The sequence below is a fragment of the Quercus robur genome, chromosome 7 (assembly GCF_932294415.1).
Source record: "Quercus robur chromosome 7, dhQueRobu3.1, whole genome shotgun sequence".
NCBI lineage: Eukaryota > Viridiplantae > Streptophyta > Magnoliopsida > Fagales > Fagaceae > Quercus > Quercus robur.
This window is the reverse complement of record NC_065540.1, coordinates 14,786,049-14,813,550: the sequence shown is the minus strand read 5'-3', so window position 1 is coordinate 14,813,550 and position 27,502 is coordinate 14,786,049. Positions and strand designations below refer to the sequence as shown.

At 35.1% G+C, this 27,502-nt stretch overlaps 2 protein-coding genes, 1 long non-coding RNA gene and 1 pseudogene across 10 annotated transcripts; all 4 read right to left on the bottom strand.

Annotated features, from left to right (window-relative positions):
- Positions 1–474: 474 nt before the first annotated feature.
- LOC126692420 (transcription termination factor MTERF4, chloroplastic-like) lies at positions 475–1,891 on the bottom strand (annotated as a pseudogene).
- A 1,789-nt stretch (positions 1,892–3,680) lies between these two features.
- LOC126692419 (pre-mRNA-splicing factor ATP-dependent RNA helicase DEAH7-like) lies at positions 3,681–12,616 on the bottom strand. The gene is made up of 15 exons (XM_050388026.1): positions 12,414–12,616; positions 12,047–12,160; positions 10,973–11,258; positions 10,269–10,442; positions 10,038–10,132; positions 9,566–9,660; positions 8,643–8,751; positions 7,815–7,992; positions 7,476–7,705; positions 7,167–7,343; positions 6,459–6,530; positions 6,173–6,349; positions 5,817–5,878; positions 5,566–5,718; positions 3,681–5,407 (listed from the first exon to the last, which is right to left on the bottom strand). The coding sequence occupies exons 2-15, from the start codon at positions 12,050–12,052 to the stop codon at positions 3,808–3,810; spliced, it is 3,414 nt and encodes a 1,137-aa protein (XP_050243983.1). The 5' UTR covers positions 12,053–12,160; positions 12,414–12,616; the 3' UTR covers positions 3,681–3,807.
- A 1,467-nt stretch (positions 12,617–14,083) lies between these two features.
- LOC126692418 (uncharacterized) lies at positions 14,084–17,318 on the bottom strand. Its single transcript, XR_007645018.1, has 3 exons — positions 17,186–17,318; positions 14,476–14,544; positions 14,084–14,353 (listed from the first exon to the last, which is right to left on the bottom strand). It is a non-coding gene; the product is annotated as an uncharacterized LOC126692418 (long non-coding RNA).
- Positions 17,319–23,168: 5,850 nt separating this feature from the next.
- Positions 23,169–27,173, bottom strand: LOC126692417 (transcription termination factor MTERF4, chloroplastic-like). Of its 8 annotated transcripts, none has more exons than XM_050388023.1 (4): positions 26,866–27,173; positions 26,690–26,772; positions 25,490–25,572; positions 23,169–25,062 (listed from the first exon to the last, which is right to left on the bottom strand). In XM_050388023.1, the coding sequence occupies exon 4, from the start codon at positions 25,032–25,034 to the stop codon at positions 23,460–23,462; it is 1,575 nt and encodes a 524-aa protein (XP_050243980.1). In that variant the 5' UTR covers positions 25,035–25,062; positions 25,490–25,572; positions 26,690–26,772; positions 26,866–27,173; the 3' UTR covers positions 23,169–23,459. The 8 variants fall into 8 exon arrangements, with proteins under 8 accessions (XP_050243980.1, XP_050243979.1, XP_050243978.1 ...); XM_050388022.1 differs by having other exon boundaries at positions 25,513–25,572; XM_050388021.1 differs by having other exon boundaries at positions 25,385–25,572; positions 26,690–26,770; positions 26,855–27,172.
- Between the last annotated feature and the right edge of the window lie 329 nt (positions 27,174–27,502).

The window sequence follows — 27,502 nt, the reverse complement described above, 5'->3', positions numbered from 1 at the left end:
GCATTCATCTTCACTTTGAAGAAAACAACTGATTGAGTTTTCAAATCTTTGGACCATCCACAGATCCACTCCCTATCTTCTCCCCTCAGTCAATCTGCAATCCTATCCTTAACTTGATTTCTTTCATATTATTTTTCCAGCGATGATGACCAAAGCATCAAGGCTATATTATCAGTTTTCAGACGCTCAGAGTTTACTAGATCAGTTGTGCTTTCACAAGTGTGTACATGCCAGGCTTCAGACAAAATATTTAGACAACAGCCTTAAAAAAGGACCTAAAAAAGAAAATGTAAGCACCAGAGTCTGATCCACTACATGTAAGTACACATAAAAATTAAGTAAAATTTATGAAATACTACAAGTAAATAATTTTACAATTTAACTTTTGCATCTGAACTGTCTACTGTAAGATCCAGTTTGAGAAAAGCCATGATATTCCGCAGCAGACTTATGGCTGAAGTTGACGCCTGATTTCTATACATAGTCTTCATTACAGTCCTCATCATAATCAGAAGCTGACTCATCACTCTTTGGTTCCATTAGTGTATTCTTGTCAAATGATGGCTATGTTTCCATCTCCTCTATGTCAATAGTATCAGAGAACATTTTAACCCCTTCTTTGCAACCATCCTATGTCTCGGTTTTTATTGTAGACTCCAGACCATAAGTAAAGAAGGCAGGGAAAAAAAATACAGCCCACGACCATCTTCCTCACTTGTTGCAAGGAGAATCCACAGTTCTTTAGTAAAATCCAACGCATTATCACAGGTTCTTTACTGAGGCTAATTACCTGTTGCATCTTCTCAACAACTTTGCCAAAACCAGGACCAATATCAATAATTGAACTAAGAAAACTCTGTTGACTGAGAAGCTTTGGCTTCAAGTCAAGTGCTATAATCTCAGGATACTGTGCTACTACATATGGAAGTAATGTTTTTCTAAAATTGAGCTCCAAAAGGGATAATGAACATCAGGTTTTACCCTCTCATCTGATCCAAAGCCCAGGATGTGAGGCCACTTCTCTATCAGTCTAGCCACAGCCAATCTTGGAATGCTCAAGCTCTCCAGGTACTCCACAAAAGGTTTGATCACCCTGCCTACCCGCATGCCTAAAATCTCAGGGTATCTAGTTAAAACCCCCTCCAATTTCTCTTCTTACCACCCCAATTCCAACCAAATATGCCACCGATGTGCTCAAGGTCACCTCAAGCTTGAATCCAAAGGAATATCGTGGGACTTGATATCCAGGAAGATACTTGGCCACTAGAGCAAGGTCAATAACAACACTAGCATGTAGAACTAGTGGATATCTTCTCAAGAACTCAATGAAAGTGGATAGTTTTTCTTTACACTACAGCCAAGAACAAGCGGATAGTTTTTAAGGTCATCAATTGTAAGTGTTAATGTGTGATGAAAATCCATTCTCCCTCATAAACTCAGTTGTCACAGGAATCACCACACCATCAAGCTCATCAGGAACAATGCCAATTCCCCGCAAGAACTTATAAAACCTGGCACGAGTTGCTGCCTTCTCATTCTTCATTTCCAATAATCTAGGACGACTATATAGGGATGAGGATTTAGGGTTTAGACAATACATAGGGACGACTATATCAATTCTTCATTTCTAGATGCTGTTCGTTTCCGACCCAAACGAACAGCATCTGGCTTGGACATTGATGAACCCATAGAACCCAAAGCAAATGTTCACATTTTGTAATCAACCCTATCCTTCTCTCATGGTCAGTTGGTCACCCAGCTCCTTAAGAATTGATAAGCAAGTCAACTTGGGTGCAAGTAAGAATAGGTAACTCTGAATGTACAAGCAAAAAACCAGGCTTTGAAATGCCAGCATAGCCTCTGATCATCATATTTTAGTATCAGGGCATCTGAAAAGAGACAATACATAAATCAAAGGTTAAAGGTTATGCTCTCCACACACTAAATAAGTTATACAAACCGAGTATGCTTATTACTCTGATCAGAAAAACCACCAAAAAAAAAGGATAGCAAAGTTACCTTTTAAAAAAAATGGCAAGGAAATAAACCTTGCAGTATGTATGATGGTACAAAATAGTATGAGGGAAGTTGTGTGAAATGCCGCAATCTTCTAATTTCCTAAACAATGACCTCCAAAGCTCAAAACCACTTTCTATTATACGTGACCATTCTTTGAGTCATTAGACCACAACATCAATCTGGCTTAGCTCCTTACCCAGTTGAGATTCCAGAAGACAAAAGCTCAAAACCCCTCCAATTGCTCTTCTTGCTACCCCAAACCTACACAAGTTTGACTAAGGCTTCATGCTTCCCTTTTTCATAGGTGTGTGTCTTAAACAAACACCCTCACACTCCACTTTGCTCTTACAAGGGGAGGATGTGCCACTTGAGCAAAAGCTCTATGACACTCTTCCTTAATTCTTGTTTTCTACAATGGAATAAAAACCAAACACACAATAAGCAATTGGGCTCAGTTCAGCGGAGCCTTTTTAGTTTTCTCTGCGTCTCAGCACATACATCTTCTCCAGAACCAAACAGACCACTGCTTCTCACTTCTAACCCTTCTTTCTTTCTGTTTTAAGCTAAAAACTCTAATTCCAATTAGTTATATGAATCCAAACTTTCATTTAATTCGTTTATAACAGAATATGATATAGACCAAGCAGAAATCAACCTAAAAGAGTTCACAAACTTTTATAAAAAAAAAAAATATATATATATATATATTACAAAAATCAATCCTTTAAAGTGACAATGTATGCAAAAACATCAATGCAAGAACTTCCAACGCCAGCTAAGATAACTTTTTTGTTGTTGTGAAAATTCACTTCCTGCTCCCAGTCACATGCGATAAGTAAGGCCATTATGCATTCTAAATTTATCCATACTATATAAACAGACTAACGAGCCAAAGATTTGAAAAGGCACCAGTAAGGTTTGAACTCATTAAGAGGATGAAAGTAAGAAACAAGCTTTTATAGTAGGAATTTTAGTAAAACTTTTCATCTTTGTCCACGATAACATTCACAAATTAGTTGCCGTAAGTATACTCTTCACGTTATTGTTGTCCACTATTTATCATCCCCACGAGATAACAAGCATGTATCCTTCAATCAAAAAAAAAAAAATCTATCTTTTTATGCATTCTAAATTTACCCATACCCATATGTTTCTCAAAAAAAAAAAAAAAGATTACCCATACTATACAGTTCCAAACAAAGGACACCACAACCAAAAAAAAAAAATTAATGGACAGAAATTTACAGAAACCGGCTCATTAGGCACGGAATGTCGAGGTGAAGCATATTTTCCAGAAAGCCAACTTTTGTGCAGACCAACTAGCAACTTATACGAGACATCCTTACAATCGACCAACTTTAAGTCACCCACCTTTGTTGTGTCATGTTCGTGCCTTCCGTATTTATCAAAAGAAAAATGTTCGTTCTATTTGTGTGAGTTTATGTACCAGATATCCTTACGATCGACCAAGTACAGTAGGTAAATAGAACCCATACTTATCAACAACAACAACAACAACAACAACAAAAAAAAAAAAAAAAAAAAAAAAAAAAAAAAAAAAAAAAAAAGGCAAATAGAACCCATATTGGATAATACAAGCTTCGTTCTTACAAGGGGAAAAAAATGATATATATATATAAAAAGCCGATCAACCAACTACAGTAGGTAAATAGAACCTATATTGGATAATAAAAGCTTCGTTCTTACAAGGGGAAAAAGAGGATAAATAAAAAGCCAATAACATGTAGCAATGAGAGACTCTATTTGCTAGGTCCAATACTGCTATGTTTACAAACCAAGCTTCTTTGGTCTCAGATTCAAGAAAGAGCCATGCCGCAAGCCTGGCATCGACACATGTTGTTGCTGCTTGGCCCTCCTTTCTCTGTCTATTTTCTTGTTGTTTCTATCAGCATCTGCCTGCACTTTCCTCAAATTCTCCATCTCCCCCTCCATTGTTGTTTTCTCCTTCTCCTCTCTCTTCTTATGCTCCAGGAATGACGTATTTGACTCCTTAATTGAAAAATACATTGGCCCAGCTTCCATCAGCCACTGGGGCTCTACACACGTAACACACTGCATGTACTCCTTTTTTGTCAAAAGGAGTTCATGATAAACCACATACTCTGGCGTACAGCCCATACCATACAGAGCACTGCTTGGGTGTAAATGACATGGAATTCCATTCCTGCAATCAACATATTGCCCCACTCCCTTTAACCTTGCTGCATTATTGAAAAATGCAGAGCAGACAGCTTTTCTAACCAGGTCAGAATCAGGCCAGCAAGATGATGATGGAATTTTCAGTTTCCGAAGAATTTTCTGCAGCTGATGTCTTACCTCTCTAGCCTTTTGTAACGCTTTAACATGCAAAAAATGGACATTACACCAGTCTTCCTTGAAGTTGTGTTTTTCCCATTGCTGGTAAATATTATATAATGTTAAGTGATCAGATTCGGGGATAAAGAATTTTTCCCGGGCAGCGTCACTCTCTACTGCTCGATCTTTTGGCCGGAAGAATACTGATGGCACCGATAGCATTGACACAATTGTCACAACCTCTTCCAGACATCCGAGCTGTTCACCCATCAAGACCATCTTAGCAAGTGGGGGATCCAAAGGGAAATCTGCCATTTTCCGGCCAAGACCAGTTAAGCTCCCAACATTGTTCAGAGCACCCAAGACCCATAACCTGTACATAGAATTGAGTATATTATCCTGCGGAGGAGGGTCCATGAAATCAAAATCTAGCAAGTTCTCAACGTTAAGAGATTTGAGCAACAAGATCACATAGCTAAGATTGGTCCTTTGGATCTCTGGAACGGGACTTGGAAGCATTTCATTTATGTATGCATTTTCTGTATACAATCGATAACATGTGCCAGGCCCAGTTCTCCCTGCACGTCCAGAACGCTGGTCAGCAGAAGCACAACTGACAGGGAATACTTGAAGAGCATCCATTCCCATCCTAGAATTGTACACTTTCATTTTCCCATACCCTGTGTCAATTACATAATAAATTCCATCCACTGTCAAAGATGTCTCCGCAATATTGGTCGCAATAATGCATTTTCGGGTGCCAGCTTCAGCTTTCTGGAATATCAATGCTTGCAACTTTGACGGTAGTTCTGAATATAAAGGGAGTATCAGAAGTTTAGGAACCACTTTCTTTGTGGATGATATTAGCTGTTCCATGCGCTCTGCAAGGGAGCAACAGGCAGCCTCAATCTCTTCTTGGCCAGTCATGAAGATGAGGATGTCCCCTGGAGGGCTAGTGATGTGAATTGTTATTGCCTGCTTCACTGCAGCTTCAACATAATCTTCGCATGGAGTTCTATTGTACAAGATGTTCACAGGAAATGTTCTTCCAGGGATGTTGAAAACGGGTACACTGAAACAAATTCAAAGAAATTAATTAAGCACAATCAATTAGTACATACAAAATCCCCCCCCCCCCCCCCCCCCAAAAAAAAAAAAAAAAAGAGAGAGAGAAAGGCTAGGCTAAGAAAGTAGATGCAGTATGGTCACTAATAAAATGAAAAAGGTTACCTTCCAAAAAAATTTGAAAACTTTTGTGAATTTAGGGTTGCAGATGTCACAATGAGCTTAAAATCACGGCGTTTGGCAACCACTCTTTTGAGTATCCCAAACAGCACATCAGTGTTTAGAGACCTTTCATGCGCTTCATCCATCACAATGACACTACCACAGTAACAACAATGAAGGTAAATGATTTTGGTTTTAAATGCGAACAAATTACAGGTAATGTAGACATGTATGAAATTTCAAACTTTCCATACCGATACTTTTCAAGATCACCATCACTCCGTGTTTCATGCAGAAGTATTCCATCGGTCATGTACTGTAGAGTTGCAAACAAAAAGATTTAGCATGTAACATTATCAAGGTCAAGACACACATCTTAGTTAAATAATAGTCTCCATAAATAACCTTTTGTGCCTGGTGAAAAACTTAAAGGGACATACAGCATCAATTGGTGATTTCAACCATTATGAACAATAACACATAAAATAATATTAATTCAAATAATAATACTCACATAAAGGAATCACGAATCGTGAATAATGATTAATGAAGGCATATAAGGAAAGTTTCATAAGTTTAGTTTCCCTTTAAAGATAAAAGAACCACTCACCTTAATTATGGTGTTCGGCCCAATCTCATCCTCAAAACGAATAGCATAGCCAACTTTATCACCAAGCTTAGTCTCCATCTCTTCACTGACTCTATTTGCAACACTCACAGCTGCCACTCGCCTTGGTTGGGTGCAGCCAACTATACCATTCACCGTGTACCCATCTTCATGCAGATACTGTCAATAAAATCAGATATCAATTGATGCCTTACAAACAATGCTGTCTAAACTCTAATTTGTGTGGAAAAAAAAAAAAAAAAAAAAAAAACCCAAAGCATTAAAGAACCTGTGTCAATTGAGTTGTCTTTCCTGAACCTGTTTCTCCAACAACCACCACCACCTGATTTTCACGAATTACCTATCCAATGTAAAACAGAATAAAAAGAACAGATCAAAAAAAGGTTTAGACATTTCAAAGGATACATCCATGGCAACAAAATAAAATTGAAGTGCTGTAAAAATCATTTCCATTTCAGGCAATCAGTGGGACATAGAACAGAAGAAGCACTGAAATATCTATTAGGGTTAATTTCGAGATGTTAATCATGTCATTGGTCTGTCAAAGTAATTTTTCTGTGCAAAAGAATATGCAGACCACAACACCAAAGAAGTACAAAAATTTAGCTTGATATAGAGTCTTTCCAAAATATTCCTTTAAGATGGGTTCTCACGATGAATGTAAATTACTTCCAAAATTTAATTCCAACCTACAAATCATTAAAATCTAGAGACCCAGCTTAAAAAAATAGGAGATAATATTGAATGATCCAAATAATCCAGTCAAAATTTACTCGAATATTCAAACAGTTATGAAGTTAGATAAGAAAATTTGATTGTAACCATCAATTTAGTGGTTGATGGTTACAATCAATTCCGAAAGCAGTGCTCCAAGAAGGGACAATTTAGTGGAATGTCAGGGAGCCGTTATTTGATCACTATCACATGTCACTTATAACACGAGTAAACAAACATATACCAAAGGAGAAAATAAAACCTGCAATAACTCATCTCGCACTGAATATATGGGGAGATACTGCCGTTGCTCTTGTATGGTTTTGGACTTTGCAAAGTCACTCACAGCATCCCCCTTCTTCAAAAGCTCAGAAAACTTGGAATCTTCCTTGAAATCAACTTCACCATGTTCTCCAACTACAGCTGAATCTGCATCAGTCTTTAGTGAAAAATAAAAGGAGTTTAGACGTGTTAGCCATATTAGCAGAAAAGTGTAAAAATATCAGTGTTAAATATAATATATAAATAATAGGCACAAGGGAAAATATATATTATATCTTTATTCAAATACCTGTTCTGCAGCTTTCGGAACACCAAGGATATCACCTAGTTTTGAGCCTGCAAGCTCCCAAAAGCGTTCACGTGATCTGTTCATACTTTGTTTTTCATGAATTTCCTTAACCAAAGCAGATCCTATACGTGAAATTTTAGCCATATCTGATGTGGGATCCTTGATTGGCATTATCGGCTCGGCTTGTTTAGTAAAAACAACTCTCCCATCCAGGAAAGGAGGTTTTATATCTGGACAAGAATAATATACAGTAGAAAACTTAGTTAGACTGGTCATGCATGCAAAAAAAACCACACGTTGCATATAATTATTGTAAAGGCCTATCACACAATTACTTACCATGTACAAGAAGAGTAACCTTGTGTTCTTCCTCATCATCAAATTCAGTCTTTACCTCAGTGCCTCTCACAGCTCCAGATCTCAGAAGTTGACGGTCTTCCCAAAGAACATTATCAGCAATTCGTTGAGCCAACCTTTTGCCCTTAGCAACTGTCATCCTAATCCCATCTTTTTGAACCTGTATTAAAAATAACATCTTTTTGAGAACCTTAAACCTGCTTGTCCAAAATCAGAAACCATATGATTCCATCATTAAGAACATCAATAAAGTAAAATATAGTAAACATCAATTATTTATAATATAGTAGCTAGATTAAAGTAACATGGAGAAGAAATCTATATTTTATTTCCTCAATAAATTCAGAAAATTTCAAACTAAATTATTTTGTTCCCCCAGCTGGGCAGTGGGGGTGGAGGGAGGTCTTCAAGAAACCAAGTTCACATATGCATGTTTAGTTAATGGTTGTATGACCCCATATTATCACCTTCTTTATGTACTTCTAAATATAAGCTTTGTAAAATAGACTTTACAGCATTCATGAAATCCATAGCAAAACATGGTATTCACAGTAGGATTTGACAAAAAAAAAAACAAAACAAAACAAAACAAAAACAACAACAACAACAACAATTTATAACAATAACTGAAACCACCCCCCCCCCCCCCCCAATATATATATAAGCAACAGAAGTGGCTTTACACAATTGCACACCACCAGGCTTTCCATAAAAAACAGCAATGGCATAATACTTAAAAAACCCAAAACAATATGGTTCAAGCATGTTTTTCAACCAAATAAAAAAACACTACAGACGATTACAACATACCATTTTTTTGGCCAGCTCTGCTTCTTTCTTCTGGAAAGAAGCCTCATCCCCCAAAAATAATGAAGAGGTATCTGCATCAGACATTGTATTACTTTCTTCTCTGTCATACCTACATGACAAAATAATATTGTTAAAAACAATTTTGACAGCAAAAAAAGCAAATATAAACTTTATAATAATGATTCTCATTTTTTTTTATAGGTAAGAAAAAGTTTTATTGAAAAAGGATAAGCATGAAAAATACACAAGGTTCACGATAGTGAACAAGTAGAAAAAAGAGGTAAAAATAAGCAAACAAACACTAAGCTATACTAAGAGACAAGAAAATCCATGATAGTAGAACAAGGTTCACGATAGTGGATCATTTTTTTTTTTTTGATAAATAATACTCATGAGTGAATCATATAACCAAGGAAGGATAAACCACCACTTAAAAGCACTTTCCTTAAAAAAAGCAACTGCCCAGGGATTAAGGTCAATATCTAGGAGTATATTCCAGTGTAATAAATACAATTAAAATGTGCTACCCTTAATGCTTAGGAGAAGATCTCCAAAAAATTGTATAGATGAAATGCTAATTGGGCAGAGTGGACACAACCAACTGAAAGTTTAAAAAATTCATGATGTCCACAGATAACAAAGAAAAAACATTCATGCAGTCTGGGCTGGTCTTAACCACAGATGATGCACTAAATTCAGCCATCGTACAGAAGGTGAAATTATTCACTCCTACAGGAAAAGTCCTCCCTCCTCTCAAAACAAGTGTGGGCCCCGGTGTGGGACCCATGGTGGGGTCCACATTAGAGGAGGGAGGACTCCTACCATAGAAGTAAATCATCTCTCATACAGAAGATCCCATAGATATCATGAACCTGAAGCTCTCAAAAAAATAATAAATAAAACTAGTCCATTACTAAACTTACCATGCATGATCAAAATTATACTCCATCTTTGCACGCATGTCAGTTATCTCGTGGGTGAGTTCTTTGGGCAAAGAATCCTCACCTGCTTCTCCGTCCTAGATGAAGTCAAAATATGATAAAATTAGCAGTGAGCAGTGACATAGCAGCAAGATTACAAGAAAACTATTTCAATAACAAATGATAACAACGCACAATTGTCACCAACATTAAATGTGAAAAATATACTTCCTTTCTCAAAAGCAAAATATGTACATGTGTGTGTGTGTGTGCAGGCATGAGTGTTAGTATTATGTATGCATGTGTATTATCTATGTAATTATAAATTTATAATATAGACATATATTCTGTATGTGTAATAATAAAAACAGATACACATTCCTGACCATTCAAAAAGACAAATTCCTGCATAGAGAGCGAGAGGGGGTGTGGGAGGAATTCTGTCTCTCAGACATTAACCATACGAATAATATACCTCATGTCTCGATCTTGAGGATTTAATTGAAGAACCAGCAGCACGTATTGGAACTGGAGAGGGAAGAATGTGGTCCCAGGCAGAAATAGAACAACCTGTCCAATCCCAGGCATTAAATTAATTTATGTTTCCAAGAACAGCAGCTACAATAGCCATTTCAGGTATTCAAAAAAAAAAAAAAAAACAGATTTGAAATTTACAAAACAGAAAATACACTATGATTAAGCATACCAGCAGAACGAGGTGTATAGCCATCCAACCATGGAGAAACTAATTGTTTATCAGGTGATGCCTCGGCTAACATCAGGGGCGGTGAAGGCTGATGGTACCTACTGCTAGTGGAGCAATTACTCCGGTTTGGTGTATCTTCCCATTCCCATCTCCCATGATCCCAGTCAGACCGGCCTGCAAGATCAACGGAATGTTCAATATTGTTGCAATTTCTTTTATAAAATATAAATGCAGCTTGTTGTGAAAATATTGAGAATACAAGTGATTTCAGAAATTGCAACAAAATAATCAATAACATGTTTATTAGGAACTTTTTATTTAATATTTTGATAGATCTTGTTATGTTATATTAGTCCATGTTTGATACTAAAATGGGGAAAATAAAAGGAGGAACAAATCTGCAGCAATCACGAAAATGTGTCATTAAAAATTATATTTTAAAAAAATATTAAAAATGAATATTTTGAACGTAACCAGCTTCAATCATATTCCATTAATTTCTTTTAATGGTAACGTGAAAATTTTAATTATAAAAAGAGAAACCTAAGTGTACAAGTTGAACGCAACGGAATCCCCAATTACAATTAAATATTATCAGCAAAACTCGCCCAATTAATTTTTTCTTTTCTTTGAAACTATGAGTATTTTTTTTCTAGAAACAAAGGAAATACACTATAATGGAAAGAAAATAAAAAATTACATACCAACTGTCCTGCTTGAACCTTCATTTCTACTTCTCTTTCTTCCAAATTCTCCACTGTACTCATCTCTACTTCGCTTTCCTCCATAATCTCCAGTATACTCATGTCGATATGGACCACATGCGTCACTTCCCTTAAAGTGGTGTTTAGTCTCCTTGACACTGTGTCTCAACCTCCTGCTTTCATCTCTAGTATCCACCTTCAACTTTCTTCGTTCATCCCTGTGATACCCAGGACTCCTAGACCAATCATGCCCAAAACTTTGGGGTCGACCAGCAGTAGCAGGAACCTTCAATTCAAAAGGTGAAATTTGGAACATGTTAAATAATTAATTGAATAAATTTTACATTAGAACTATCAAAGGCCTTCTTGCATACATAAATACTGAGAACAAATTGAACAACAATCAACAATGGAAAGCAACAAAATGATCAAAGCATCAAAATACAATAAGAGTGATCAAACACAAACATCAGGTAAAGGGTGGTCAATTCAAAGTGAGCCAATCAAGTCATAAATCAAGACATGTTTTGCCATGCATCTTCTTGAAAACCCACCAAACCATCAGAATTGTAGTCATGAACCACATAGGCACCCACATTTGTCATGCCAGCCAGAATTAAAATGTACCAGCATTCCCAGAAACTAATTTCAATCATGCAGCCAAAAGTTGACCAACAAACAAGACCAACCAAATTGAATTGCAGAAGTTTCCAAACTACAAGAAATTATACTGCACACCCGGTGTACATGCTAAGCTAGTGTGAGAGAGGAGTGTGTATGTACTATGTAGTACACCAAGTATTATGAATAATTTCACACAAACCACAAACGCTTGTTTAATGCAAAACCAAAAAGGCAAAGACCATGTTAGCCATCTGAGTTATATTTGCTGTGGATTAAAGTTTGAGTGGTTAATATAATGGGATTTGGCCAAAGTAGAATCATATGTTACATGTAAAAAAAATATGTATGCATAACAATAACATTCATCTAGCTAATCTTAAATAGCACTAAAACTTGGTACCCAAGATGAAAACAATATAAATAAATAATTAAATAAAAATAAACACTAACCTCCATATCAATACGATGAGCTCCAATGTCGAAAGACTCGAAACCTCACAACAATAACACTGTACCTGCATATATCCAGGGCCGGCCCTTCCCTTAGGCGAGTTAGGCAATTGCCTAAGGCCCCCAAGTGGAAGGGGGCCCCAAAATTTTAGAAAAGAACCAACCGGGTAGTAGTTTCAAATGAATTACAAAAATAATCTAGCACATCCTCTTAACCAAAAAAACAAAAATTTTGGTAAATCCTATTAAACATTGGTTCTAAACAAAATCATTGACCAAGAATCAACCAGATAAACTACAAATCCGGTCTAAGAGATTAACCACAAATCAAAACAAATAAATCCACTCAAAACCCTAAAAATTTTACCTTTCTCTCTAGTCTCTGCTCTCCGCCTCTCTCTAGTCTCCAGTCTCCACTGTTCAGTCTCCAGCTGGACCGCCTCAGCCTCTCTCTGATTCTCTGCTCTCCGCCTCTCTCAAGTCTCAACTGCTCACCTCACCGTGTATCAGGTTCTGAGGTTCAGGAATCAGATATAAAATTATAAATATTTGGGGCCAGGGCACAGGGCACTCCATTTTATTTGTTAAGAACTTAAGATAACTTTGTTGATTTGGGCCCTCCCTGGCTGGTTTTGTAACTTTGTTTATCACTTATCAGTTTATCATCATGGCTGCCTGGACTGGGCGTTAAGTTTGGGCCTTCAAGTTTTTTTTTTTTAAGCCTGCATTTTTTTTTTTTTTTTGGGTTATAGATAGGATTTGTTTTTTTTTTTTTTTTTGGTGGGTCTTATTAATAAGTCTTGTGTTAGTGTTATGGCTGTGCTTAAATTTTTGTTATGCTTGTACTTAATTGATTGAAATTGCTAAAAACTTGTTATTGTTCAGTGAAACTACAACAATATGCATGTGTTCATAGGCTTTTCTATTTTTTGGATAAGGGTTAATTTTGAACATTTATTATAATTTGGGATTACTTTATTTTCCAATCATAAAAAAAATCTAGGGTTGTGATGAAAAAATTAAAAATATCACAAAATCTAGCAGGTGAAATAATTTTTTCATCACATCCTTAGATTTTTTTTTTTTTGTGATTGGAAAATAAAGTAATCTCAAATTATAATAAATGCTCAAAATTAACCCTTACCTAAAAAATAGAAAAGCCTCTGAGCACGCGCGTGAGCTCGTGCTCAAAGGCTAGTATTCCGTAATTATTATCCTTTTTTGCCAATTTTGTTTATGTATTAATCAACGTGTTATTAATTGGAAGATGATGCTATAATTTAGTATTAACCTATAGGGGAAGGAAAAAAAGATCCATTGAATAAATCTTATAAATAGTGCATATAATGAAAATGCATAATGAAATCGTAACAATAAAACTACTTACAAAATACATGTGGTGACCAACGAAATATTTAACCAAAAAAAAAAAATGTTATATGTGTAATATCAGTCATTCACAAATGTGTAATATTAATGGACAAACATGTAAACTTCGACTGGGTATAAATAGAAAATTATAACATTAAAACCAAAAAATAAAAAAGAGCCTCATCACACGTGCTCCTATATATCATCCAAATTTTGTGTTGCTTCTAATGTGAATGTTAATAGATAAATTTTGAAAACCTTAATATAATTAGAATTTGAAAGTGTAGAAGATTGTTCAAACTGGGTTTGTGATTGAAAAATATAAAGCAACAGTTCAATATTGTCATGTACTTCATTTTTAGATTTCTCTGTTAAAGTGGCCCAACTTCCTAACAAAAATTACCCTGTAACATATGGAGAATCCTGAAGAATGAGGGGTCCTAGTTAACTTGTTAAAGAACATCGGTAGCATAAAATCTTGTTTTTATTTTATTTTTTTATTAAAAAAAAATCACCCACCATACATATGCAGAAGTCAAAATTTCCAAAATAAACATGCAAAGGTAAACAGAAGCATAGATATAAGATTAGGAATTGACAAATAAATAATTTCCCTCTTCATTTGAAAAATAAAATAAAATAAAAATGAAAGAAGGGAACACCATAGGTACATTGTAATTACACATTCAAAAAATAATTCAATTATTTGATTGTTGCTTTCCATGATTCAAATGTAATTACACATTCAAAATTAAGTGGCTCAAATGTGAAACATGAGTAAGAAAAGGAAATGTAAAAGTTTGGTAACTTCTTCATAAAATCTTGGGGTTCATGCAATCTTAACACTTTCGTTTGGCTAAAATCTAAAATCCTAGATTGGCATCAGTCGTCGATCTATCAAGGTCACTTTATAGTGCTTTCAGTTGAAACACATATCTGCAAACCACAATGTGAATGGAATAAGGATGTTACTCTCTTTCTCAAGAGTTTTTGGTCCAAACAAAGTAAAAGAAAATTTTTGACAGAAAATTTGAATAGATTGAACCGTGCAAACATACCTTTTAGTACATGTTTCCCAATAGTGATAATGCCCATTCATCCTCATCCACCAATTTGAAACCAAAATCCTTTCATTCAAAATGGCATGCAAAACGTATTAGATCAAATTAGACTCCATAAAATTATTTCATAAAAGTAGAAGGAATGAAAGCAAATATCATAGGAAATAGGAATGAGATCAAACTTGCCAGCACTCTTGAAAGTATAAGAGATTTCGCAAATTGGCGGAGGAAATGACAGACTCTTGAATCAACATCATTAACAATTTAAATGATGAAATTAAAATGGAGATGGTAATGAGAGTTAAAAAAAAAGTAATAATAAATAAATAAATAAAAACGTGAAAACGTGAAACATGGGAAATAGAGAAGTTTGAATAATAGACTCTCTTTTTTTTAATAAAGGTAATTGATTTTAACATAACCTGACTATCCTTTACTTTTGTCTCTACTTAAACATAGGCTGTAGGGGTATTTTGGAACAAAAAAAAATCCAGTCCAAACAGGTGTAGCCCCTTAAATAGTATTATAGATAAATAAATAAATAAAACAAACACACGTTTGTTTGTGAATATATCTGCCATTATAATTGATAAAAATAAAAAATAAAAAACACACACATCTGCCGTTAACGCGTTATATTAGAAAATGCCATGTTAGCTTTTTAATATAACAAAATTTATTAATGAATTTTAACAAAATTAAAAAACAAAAAACAAAATTAATAATAATAAAACCCATCAATTCATATCTAATTCATTTTGAACAAGAACACACAAGAACACAATCACAAATTTAAACAACAACACAAACCCAGAACCAAACACAAAAAACACAAACACAAATTTAAACATTAACACAAGATCATAAACACAAACACAAAGAACACAATAACAAACATAAACCAATTAAAAAGAGTAATTAAAATTTTTTCTTTTTTTTTCTTTTCATTATTTTCGGAAGAACAAAGTAACATGTTCTTCATGTTCTTCGAGGTTGCCCAGAAAATTAAAATAATCAAAATCCCTTTCCTCCACCGAATCCTCCAACAAATCAAACCCATAAACCCAGAAAAATAATAAAATCCACATGAAAAAAACAAACCCAGATAAAATTGATAAATTAAACATGAACACATTATATATTTGAACAAGAACACAAACCCAGCAAATTTAAAACCAAAAAAATTAAATTCAAACCCAGTAAAAATGAAATCTGAGCCTCCAAATCTCACATCCCAGCAAACCCAAGCAACCACCAACAAATTGGCAAAACCCAACCCACCACCACTCCACTGACCACCCACACCACCAACAGATCTGAACAAAACCACCCAGTGACAACTTTCTCATCAATACATCGATACCTGGGCTTCAAAGTTGTGCAAACCACGTTAGAGCCGAACCCACTAGTCACTAGATTCAATCAATCGATCAGTAAATCACACCTCTATCTCCTCTATCATCCTTCGCCCCCCCCCCCCTCTCTCTCTCTCTTTCTGAAACCAAAGCCCGAAGAGCAACGAAGACCAAGATTGTCCGTCGATTTGTATGTGGGACATGTTTGTTAATCTGGATTTGCTGTGTTTGTGGCTGTTTGGTGGTGGTGGTGGTGGTGGGTAATAGGCAGTGGTGGAGGCGAGTTAGTGACGATAATGGATTGGCTGGGTTTTGCTTGTGATTGCTGGGTGGGTTTGAATCGGTGGTTTTGGGTTTAAATCGGCCAGCTGCTTTAAGTTTCGGTGGTTGCTGGGTTGGTTTCTTTAAGTTTCAGTGGTTGTTATTGGGGGTTTGTTTGAGTTTCGGTTGCTGGGGTTTTGTTCACGGTGGTGGTGGATGATTTTGTTCGAGGAGTTTTGGGTGCTGCTCAACTTTAATTTTGGGTTGAGTTTTGGAATTGAATCAGAGGTTGAATACATTCACCACTGCTGCCTTACAAGTTGCCGATCTCACCGCCGTCGACCTTACATGCCGCCAACTCACCACTGGTCTCGCTCCTCACCGATCTGAGTTTCTGGGTTGTGGGTTGATTTCGTGGGTTTATGGTGTGGTTCTTTGGTTGATTTTGGATTGTGGGTTGTGGATGGCGTTGTGGTTCTTTGGTTTTGATTTTGGATTGTGATGGTGTTGATGGTGAGTTTTAGGTGGTGATCTTGTTTTATGGGTCTCAGGAGTTAATGCTTTTTTTTTTTTTTTTTAATTGTGTTCTTTGTGTTTGTGATATTGCGTTAATGTTTGTGTTTTGTTCTAGGTTTGTTCTTCATGTTCTTGTGTTGATGTTTAAATTTGTGATTGTGTTCTTGTTTAAAATGAATTAGATCTGAATTGATGTATTTTATTGTTTTTAATTTTGTTTTTTCTTTTTTAATTTTGTTAAAATTCATTAATAAATTTTGTTATATTAAAAAGCTGACATGGCATTTTCTAAATGCTAATTAAATTTTTTTATTATTTTTTAATTGACCACGTTAGTATCAGTTTGCCACCTAAGCAATTTCCGTTGGTGGCTTAACGAAAAGGACCAAAGTAGAACGCGTTAATTTGAATCAGGGACTAAAAGTGGAAAAATTAAAATGTAGGGACTAAAATGGAAAAACGTCAAAATGTAGGGACTAAAAGTGCATTTACGCCAATAGAAAAGGTAAGCAAAATATAAAAACTATTTGCTTCATAATCTCAAATAAATAAATAAATAACCAAAAATCACACACCATAATCGGGTGAAGCCTCATGAGCCACAATTTCACCTAAGATGATCATCTGAGTTGAGAGGAAGAGATTTTCATAGTCTTTGGCTCGGTAGTACAATCTTCGATTTCCTTTCTTGACGTGGCTTTCGCTTGCTCCTCTCCTATCAACCTAGGCGATGTATAAAAGAAAATAAAAGGAAGAAAAACAGAGCACCACGTAAAAAAGAAGAAAAGAAAAATGGTGAGAGAAGAAAGACGAACTGAGATCAGGTGCACTGTCATAGGTAATTTTTTTTTACATTTTTTACTCTTTTTTTAAAAAAACTTTTTAACTCTCCTTTAATATATTTTATTTAATGGTTGAGATTGAAAATTGTTTTTTCAACTTTTAATCTCAGCCATTAATTACAATTACATCAGGGTATCGCACTTGAATCTGAAAAACACAAAAAGACCTACACATACAAATACACACATACACATACACATACACATATATAAGCACACATACAAATACAAATACACATACATAAGCACGCATAAACACTTATACATATACATAAACATACATAAATATAAGCACGTATAAACACATACACTTACAAATACATAAACACACATACACATACACATACATAAGCACACATACACACACATAATAAAAACATACACATACATATACAAATACACATAAACATATATACATATACACTTAAATATACATATACATAAATATAAACATACATCCACATAAACACGTATAAACTCACATAAACGAAAATATACACACACATAAACTTAAATATAAACATAAACACACATAAAGACTCGATTTAGCACACCAAAATAACTAATGAAATTGTTTGAGGATTGGTGTTAGTTCACAATTTTTTTCCATCTATATAAGGGTTTAATTTTTCTCAGTCTGTATGTGTGTTTATATCTATGTATGTTTATGTTTATGTGTGCGTGTGTGTTTATATTTGTTTGTTTTTGTTTATGTTTGTTTATGCGTGCTTATGTGTATGTGTGTTTATGTTTGTTTGTTTTTGTGTATGTTTGTTTGTGTTTGTGTTCATGTATGTTTATGTGTATGTGTGTTTATGTTTATAAATATAAACATACATAAATATACACACATACATAAATATGCATAAACATAAATGAACATAAACATAAACACACATGCACATGCACATACACATAAACATACACATACACACACATAAACATACACATACACATACACACATACACATACATACACATACATAAACATAAATGAACATAAATATAAACACACATGCACATATACATAAACATACACATACACATACACACATACACACATACACATACACATACACATACACATACACACTCATACACATACATATACATAAACACACATGCACATACACATACTTTTTTAGTTCTCGCCTTAGGCCCCAAAATGTCTAGGGCCGCCCCTGCATATATCAACGATATAAGTAAGAATTTTCCAATTGTAAAATACATTAAAGAGGGGGCTTCGAACGTAAGGTTTGTTTGGAAGTTCGGAAAATTCTTAAGAACCCAAACCCTAAGGAAAAATAAATGAAAAGAAAATCCAATTTGTGCAACATAATCCATGTTTGGCAGTCGAGGAAAAACAATTTACAGGAAAGAGTAAAACATCTACATGCCCTAAGTAAGCATTTAGGCTAAAAACTTCTATAAACCCTAACTAAAGTAGCTATGTATATGAGAGTGTTTGGATGGAGAGAAAAGATGAATAATGCGGTGAGATTTGAGGGTTGTAGTTGAAAATCACGAAGGAAAATCAAAAAGAGAGTGTGAAAGGCTTCGTCTCTAACCTTTGGTCTGTGGTTGATGAGTTCTTCACGATTTCCTTGCCTCGATCGGATTTTCTTACTGAACAAGCAAGGTCAACTTTGTAAGAGTATTGTTGGAGGGAGAGTGATCCGAATATATATAGAAAATCCAGAACCCACGCCCTTATATGTCGGCTTGCGACTTCGCATGGTAGAGCAGTATTAATTATGGGCCTGTCAAAATAATAATCTCACAAGGCCCAACTTTAAAATCCATTGTGGCAAGCCACGATTCAAACAAGAGCTACCCCCACAACACTAACCAACTTGGGCCCACAAAAACAAAACAGCAAAAAGGTAAAATTAATGATGGGTAGGGTTATCATTGCACACTTGATGCAATGATCACTTCACACGTATTAAGTGTTTGTGAGGTATGGGAGTAAAGGGTAGGATTCAAGTTTTTTAGGAGAGAACTTCACACTTAAATTAGATTAGACTATAATTTCTATCTATTATAAAAATAAAAATAAAGATGGGTAGGGTTTATTGGAGAGCAAAAGAGTTATTTTACATCGATATCTACTAATTAAAGTGTCCCCCAATGGGCTTGGAACACCGATGAGACCAATGAGCCCATGCTGGATGTAATGTGCAATTAATGGTTGCTCATGAGTTCCATTCCAACCTCCAGAGTCTAGACTAACAACAAAAGTGAAAGTTCAATCCATTAGGTTCTTTGATTTGTGATATCAAAGTGAGATATTAATCACGTGTTGGCTTGGTCATTGCCTCTCATTATTCATTCGTTTCAAGGTTGCTAATTACACTATACCAAAATAACTACAAACACATACAAGCTTGCCTAAGCACTCACACTAAAGATGCTAAAATAACTTAAAACTTATTTTAGCAACCAAAACACAAAAAAGCAAGCTACATCAAGGTTGCTAAACTTAAAAAAGGCATAAATGCTTTTTTAGTCCCTACATTTTTGGGTCATTTATATTTTGGTCCCTACATTTTCATTTTACCATTTTTAGTCCCTAAACCAATTAACGCGTGACATTTAAGTCCTTACTGTCACCCAACTAACAGAAAAAGCTGATGTGGCAAATGGAATGCACTGTTTACATACTGACGTGGAGAATAAAATAATAATAATAAATTTTATTTATTATTTAATAAATGCCAAGTCAGCATAAAATAATAATAAAAAAAGATATTTTCATGTTTTTTTTTAATTCTTTTAAAATAAAATAAGATATTTAAATTAAAAAAAAAATTATTTCTTTCATTATTTATTTCTGAAGAACATGTTCATGTTCCTTGGGTTCATCCCCAAAAATTTTCTTGAGAAACAAACACACAAAAAAACCCAAAAAATTCAGCTCAAAAAAGAAATCATAAATCTCAAAGCCCTCATTTTCAACCCCAGCAAAATCATCAAATCCCCAAGCCATAAGCCCAGAAAGTTCGAAACCAGAAAATCATCAGATCTCAGAAGCCATAACCCACACTTCTTCAATCACCAAACTCACATTGAAACCAGAACCCGACCAGGACAACTTCGTCACCGCAAAAGCTAGAACCTAGTAACCCAGAACCTAGCAACCACTTCAACAACTTCGTCCTCTCGCACACCATCTCCGCCACCGCAGGCTTCACCTCCACCAGATTCTCCACTGTCGTGAATGTGCTATACACCGCAGCCATCTCATCGGGATCAAAAGTGTTCAACCGCTGCAGATTCTAAACAAGTAGCTCAAGCACATTGTTCTCCACCAGCGCGTCAACCAAAACCCTAGCCGGCTCATCACTCTCCTCATCGTCCTCAAACACATCAGGATCCGTCAGATCCTGAAGCAACTGAACCACATCGACCGCGATATCGGTGTTATCGTGAGCAAGGAGGTTCAAAATCGAAGGAATCGCATTGAGATTGACGAGATCCGGATATAGCTCGGGAGCTCCGGCGAGGATGCTAAGCTTGTGGAGGTCGTCGTGGAGGTCAATTTCGAAGTCGGCAAATTGGTTGGGTTGGTTAGGGTATTTGAGGCGAGCTTCGATGTTGTCCTTGAGCTTTTGCTCTTGTTCATGCTCTTTGATTTGGTGATGTTCATGTTTTTTTTTTTTTTTCGTAGGTTTGATGTTTATGTTCTTTGATGTTCATGTTCTTTTATTTTGGGTTTGCTCTTTGATTCTGGGTTTGATGTCATTGCTGGGTTTGATGTTCTTGTTTTTAATTTTTTTAATTTAATTAAAATTAATAAATTAATTTTTTTAATTTAAATGCTGATGTGGCATTTTTTTAATGTCAAAATAGATTTTTTTAATTATTATTTTAATGTGCCGTCAGCCACGTCAGCTTTTTCTGTTAGTTAGGTGACGGTAAGGACTTAAATGTCACGTGTTAATTGGTTTAGGAACTAAAAGTGGTAAAATGAAAATGTAGGAACCAAAATATAAATGACCCCAAAATGTAGGGACTAAAGAGCATTTACGCCTTTAAAAAATTTAGCAACTAATCTACAGTAAAGTGTCATATTTGACACTATTGTAGCTCCAAAGCTATAAAAAAAAAGTATAATATTTCATTCTCTCTCCTCTTTATTTTATTGTGGTTGTTTATTGTGTTGGGATTATTATTTTATTATGTTGTTTATATTATTAAAATCTTTGATGTTGGATGTATTATAAAGTGGAGTGTTAAAATAGATAAAATAGTGTTTTGAGTTACTAAAAGCTATATTTTTTAACAACTTTGCTGTGAAAGATAGAAGATATATAGTCTTGTGGCTTGATTTTACAAACACTTCTACAAAGGTTTTATAGACTCTATTTCCAAGGTAGTACTAGTATTGTGGACACATTTTTTTTTTTTTTTACAATAATTATGGGCTTAGGGTCTGCGGATGCCCCAAATTTAGAAACACAACCCGCTTTTATTTTTAGAATAAACGGTTTTATTTTTTATTTTTTGGTAAAAGTTTTAAGAAAAGACAAATGTTAAAAATAAAAATAAAAATCACGAGTTTTTGTTGAAATGAATTTTTTTTTTTTGAAAAGTACATTATTGTTACCCTTAAAGTGATAAAAAATTATATGAAATTCCTAATGCAATAATTAATTGTTCACAATGAAAATTTGTGTATAAGACTATAAGTGCATTCATTAAAAATATTACAAGTTTATCATTTAAGGAGTGTATGTTAACTAAAATATCAGTATTCGCGAAAATTGTATTTGAATTTTGTCTAGCTACTAAAATCTTTTTCGCAAGAATCACAAATGGAATTTTAAAGTAAAGAATGCAAAATTCCTTATTCTATTGTAACAAAACCGTAACAGATAAACACAATATAACAAAAATTTTTTTTTTTAATTCTTGTATTAAAATATCCCTCAGTATTCGCATGAACAAATTTTTACCATTCAAATATCCCTCAGTATGCACATGTGTGCATGTGTAGTTCACTAATAACTTTTACTCCCCTTAAAATCATATCTTGGCTCCACTTCTAAACTTAATATATTAGATATTGATAATGCTAAAGAATGATATCAATTTATTTATTTTTATGATAAATATAATAGAAATTTCAACCTACAATGTTCATTTTATGATGATTACTTTTTATTATTAAATTAAAACACCAATCAGTTTTTAGTGTAGGTAGAGTTTGAACACCAAAATTGGCATCAGCTTAACTCATGGGCAAATCTCAATTATTTATCTCTTTGCCATTAAGTTGGAACTTTTTATTGTTGAGAACTTTCTTTGCCATTAAGTTGGAACTTGGAATAACGAATAACAAAATTGAAAACAATAAACACAATTTGCGTTTATAAGATATGCATAATGGCCAAGTATGGAGAGACTATAAAATGGCCTAAAACATTGATGCCAGAATGCCATCAATTAATAGTTAATACTATCTTATGCAATGTATTTGTCCATGATTTGATGTAATGCAAAAAAACCAGTGGTCAAGAACTTTGTAGTTCAATTAGTTTACACATCCTAGTGTTTTAGGATCCTAGTTCAACTTTCTACAAAATTGAACCATTGCCATGTAGCATTCATCTTCACTTTAGGGAAAAATACTTACTGCGTTTGTCTTCCCTCCTCTGTCAATCTGCAAGCCTATCCTTAACTTGATTTCATTTGTATTTATTTTACAGCAATGTTGACCAAAACATTAAGTCTATATTATCAGTTTTCAAGCACTGAGAGTTAACTAAATCAGTTATGCTCCAAGTGTCTATATGCCAGGCCTCAGACAGCATATTTAGACAACAGCCTTAAAAAAGGACCTAAAAAGAAAATGTAATCACCAGACTGATCCATTACATGCAAGTACACAGATAAAAAATTTTACCATTTAACTATTGCATCTAAACTGTCTACTCGAAGATCCAGCATGAGAAAAGCCAAGATATTCCACCGCAGACCATTGGCTGAAGCTGACTCCTGATTTTTATACATAATCATCATCACTGTCCTCATCATAATCAGAAGCTGACTCACTGCTCCTTGGTTCCATTAGTGTATTCATGTCAAATGATGGCTCAGTTTCCATCTCCTCCATGTCAATAGTATCATAGCTCAACCGCTCCTCAAACTTGTTATCAGAGCAATTAAGAAGCCATGCAAGAGAACACTTTAAGCCCTTCTTGGCAATTATCCTATGCCTTGGTTTTATGGTAGACTCCAGGCCATAAGTAAAGAATGCAGGGAAAATAACCAAGTCATCCAAAGGCCTTTTCATCACCATTTGGAAGTAATCAAAGTTAAGTTTCATAATGTCGAGATTCAAAGCAAGCAATTGGGGACACCCCACGACCATCTTCCTCACTTGTTGCAAGGAGAATCCACAATTCTTTAGAAAATCCACATGCTTTATCACAGGTGCTTTACTGAGGCTAATAACCTGTGGCATCTTCTCAACAACTCTGCCAAAATCCTCAGGACCAATATCAATAATTGAATTAAACAAACTCTGTTGACTGAGAAGCTTTGGCTTCAAGTCAAGTCCTATAATCTCAGGATACTGTGCTACTACAGAAGGAAGTAATGTTTTTCTAACATGAAACTCCAAAAGAAATTCAACATTGGGTTTTACCCTCTCTTTCAATCCAAAGCCCAGGATGTGAGGCCGCTTCTCTATCAGTCTAGCCACAGCCAATCTTGGAATGCCCAAGCTCTCCAGGTACTCCACAAAAGGTTTGATCACCCTGCCTACACGCATGCCTAAAATCTCAGGGTATCTAGTTAATACCCCTCCAATTTCTCTTCTTGCCACCCCAATTCCAACCAAATATGCCACTGATGTACTCATGGTCCCCTCAAGCTTGAATCCCAACACTTCTGGATATCTCTCAAGAACCCGAGGAATATCAGTGGGCTTGATATCCATTCCTTGAAGATACTTGACCACCGGAGCAAGGTCAACAACAACACTAGCATGGAGAACTTGTGGATATCTTCTCAAGAACTCAGTGAAAGTGGATTTCCTAACTCCCAATTTTCCAAGATAATCGAGAACAGGAATCATATTTTTCTTTACACTGCAGCCAAGAACAAGTGGATAGTTGTTAATGTCTTCAATTGTAAGCCCTAATGTGTGAAGAAAATCCACACGCTCCCTCATAACCTCAGCTGTCACAGGAAGCTCCAAACCATCAAGCTCATCAGGAACGATGCCAATTCCCCTCAAGAACTCATAAACCCTGGCACGATTTGCTGCTTTCTCATTCCTCATTTCTGATAAACTAGGACGACTATATAGGGATGAGGAACCTCCTTGTTTCCGACCCAAACGAACAGCATCTGGCTTGGACTTTGATGAACCCACAGAACCCGATGCAAATGTTCTATCAGCTACAGAGTACTGACATTTTGTAATTAACCCTATTCCTCTCTTGTGGTCACCCAGTACCTTTAGAATTGATAAGGAAGTTAACTTGGGTTTAAGGAGAGTAAGAACAGGTAACTCTGAATGTACAAGCCAAAAACCAGGTTTTGTGATGCCAGCATAGCTTCTAACCGTCATACTTCAAAAGTTTGAAGTATCAGTGCATCTGAAAAGAGACAATACATAAATCAATGGTTAAAGCTGATGCTCTTCACACACTAAATAAGTTATTTTAACAAACCGAGTATGCTAATTACTATGACCAGAAAAACCACACACTCACAAACACAAAAAAAGAAGGCAAGGGAATAAAATCTTGCAGTATAACAGTACAAACATTATTAGGGAAGTTGTGTGAAATGCCCGCAATCTGCTAATTTCCTAAATGATGGCCTCAGAATAAACAATAAAGCTCAAAACCACTTTCTATCATATGTTCCATTCTCTGTGTCATTAAACCAAAAAATCAATCTGGCTTAGCTCCTTACCCAGTTGAGGTTCCAGAAGACAAAACCTACACATGTTTGACTAAAGCTTCATGCTTCATTTTTTTCTTTATAGGTGTGTGAGTCTTAAAAGTTAAAACCAACAACCTCACCCTCAACTTTGCTCTTACAAGGGGAGAAGGTGCCACTTGAGCTAAAGCTTGATGGAACTATTCCTTAATTGCTGATTTCTACAATGGAATCAAAACCAAACACACAACAAGCAAAAGTCAAAAAACCAAAACCAAAACCAATATATGAACCAAAACTGTCATTTTATAACATGAATATAATATAGACCAAGTACACAATCAATTCACAAACTTTTACAAAGAATACAAAAATCAATCATTTAGAGAGGCAATGTATGCAAAAACATTGATGAGAGAACTTCCCACGGCAGCTAAGGTCACATTTTAAAAAAAAAAATTCACTGCCTGCTCCCAATCACATGACAAAATTAATGGCTGTTATGCAATTTAAATTTACCCATATCATATTAAACAGAACAACAACCCAAAGATTTGAAAAGGCACCAAAAAGGTTTGAACTCATAAGAGGATGCAACAATTGATAACTAGGGAGGGCTAATGGCATGTATCGAATGCATATTTTACATGTATGCTTTAAAACAACTAACGGTATCTTAGGATATTGAGTGCTACAGGTGGGTATTTTATAGAGCACCGTTTATGAAAGACTCAGCATCTATTAAAGTAACCAAACATGTGCAAATTTCCTCCACTTTGAAACAGCAAGATCCAAATTTCTTCCATGTTTGTACTTCAAATTTAAATTGTATACACTTACCCCCCAAAAAAAAATTCTATATAATTTATTATTCCAATTCATTGAATCCAGTTAATTACCACTTACAAGTTAGTCATCGTCCTTCAAAACAGTTTTAGCTACAGCAGAATGCTATGAAGTTAAAACATGATCATTCTAGACAACTGAAATATGAGAAAAGAGACAGTGTGTTGTTATAGTTCCACAGATAAATTCCATTCAACAAATTTAAACCCCAAGAGTCAGAGAGAAAATTTTTGTATATTTATTGACAAGAACCTATTCAAGACCCAAGAAAGCATTTCAACGAACAGATTGTGGGCAATAACAAAACTCCACAATAGCATACAACTGGGGTTTTGCATAGCTCAAAAGCAAGGGCAACACTCAATTACCAGCCAAACTACAAACACCCAGTTGAGAAAAGTTGGTAAGAATTCAGATAATGTTCAAAATTTTACAAAGCAAAAGTGATAAGTGAGAGATTGTGACAAAAATTAAGCAAAGTAAAATACTGACCTGTGACTCTGTGAGTGCTTGGAACAGAGAAGAGAGGGCCGAGAAAGCTGAAGATGACGCAGAGGAAGCCACAATCTCAAGCTCTGATATACATGTTACACACAGTAAGAACTAAGAAGGCACTATATAAGCCTAGGAAATCAAATGACAGCTTTCCAACAAAACCAATGCCTTACTTTTTGGTGAGAGAGAGGCTGTTGAATGAGGTTGTTTTTGTCCGAAGGTAGACTTACTAGTTCCTAGTTAGCTTTATCCATTCCTTTTGTTTTGAAACAAATGACACCCCAACTCATGGGATTCCACCTAGTAATAATCTGGTGTGTATCGGAACTAATTGCACATATTTAAAGGAATAAACAGATACTCAAAAAGATCTGGATATTTTTGTTCATCAACATAGAATTACATGGATTTTGCGAGTCATCAAATGATAAATGCTTTCTTAAATATTTGGCTTGGTAAAAATTAATACGCAAGTTTCAAAATGAATCCAAGTATAATTATCTTAAGAATTCTAAATAGGGATGACAATTAGGTAAGACAAGGTCACATGTCTTACCTTTATTTTGGCCTTATGGGTAAGTGAAAGGCAGGTCAAGTTTGATGCAAGTTAAAAATGTGCTGTTAATCCTAACGAGAATGATGAGATAAAGATGAAACATAAAGAAAAATAAGAATATCATAAGTACCAAAAAAGAAAGAAATACTAGTATTTTGAAAATGATAACTAGGATATTTATTTCATATGTATAAATAATTAAATACATACTCAAGGCAAGCCGGGGTGAATAAAACGCATCCTATCCCATCACC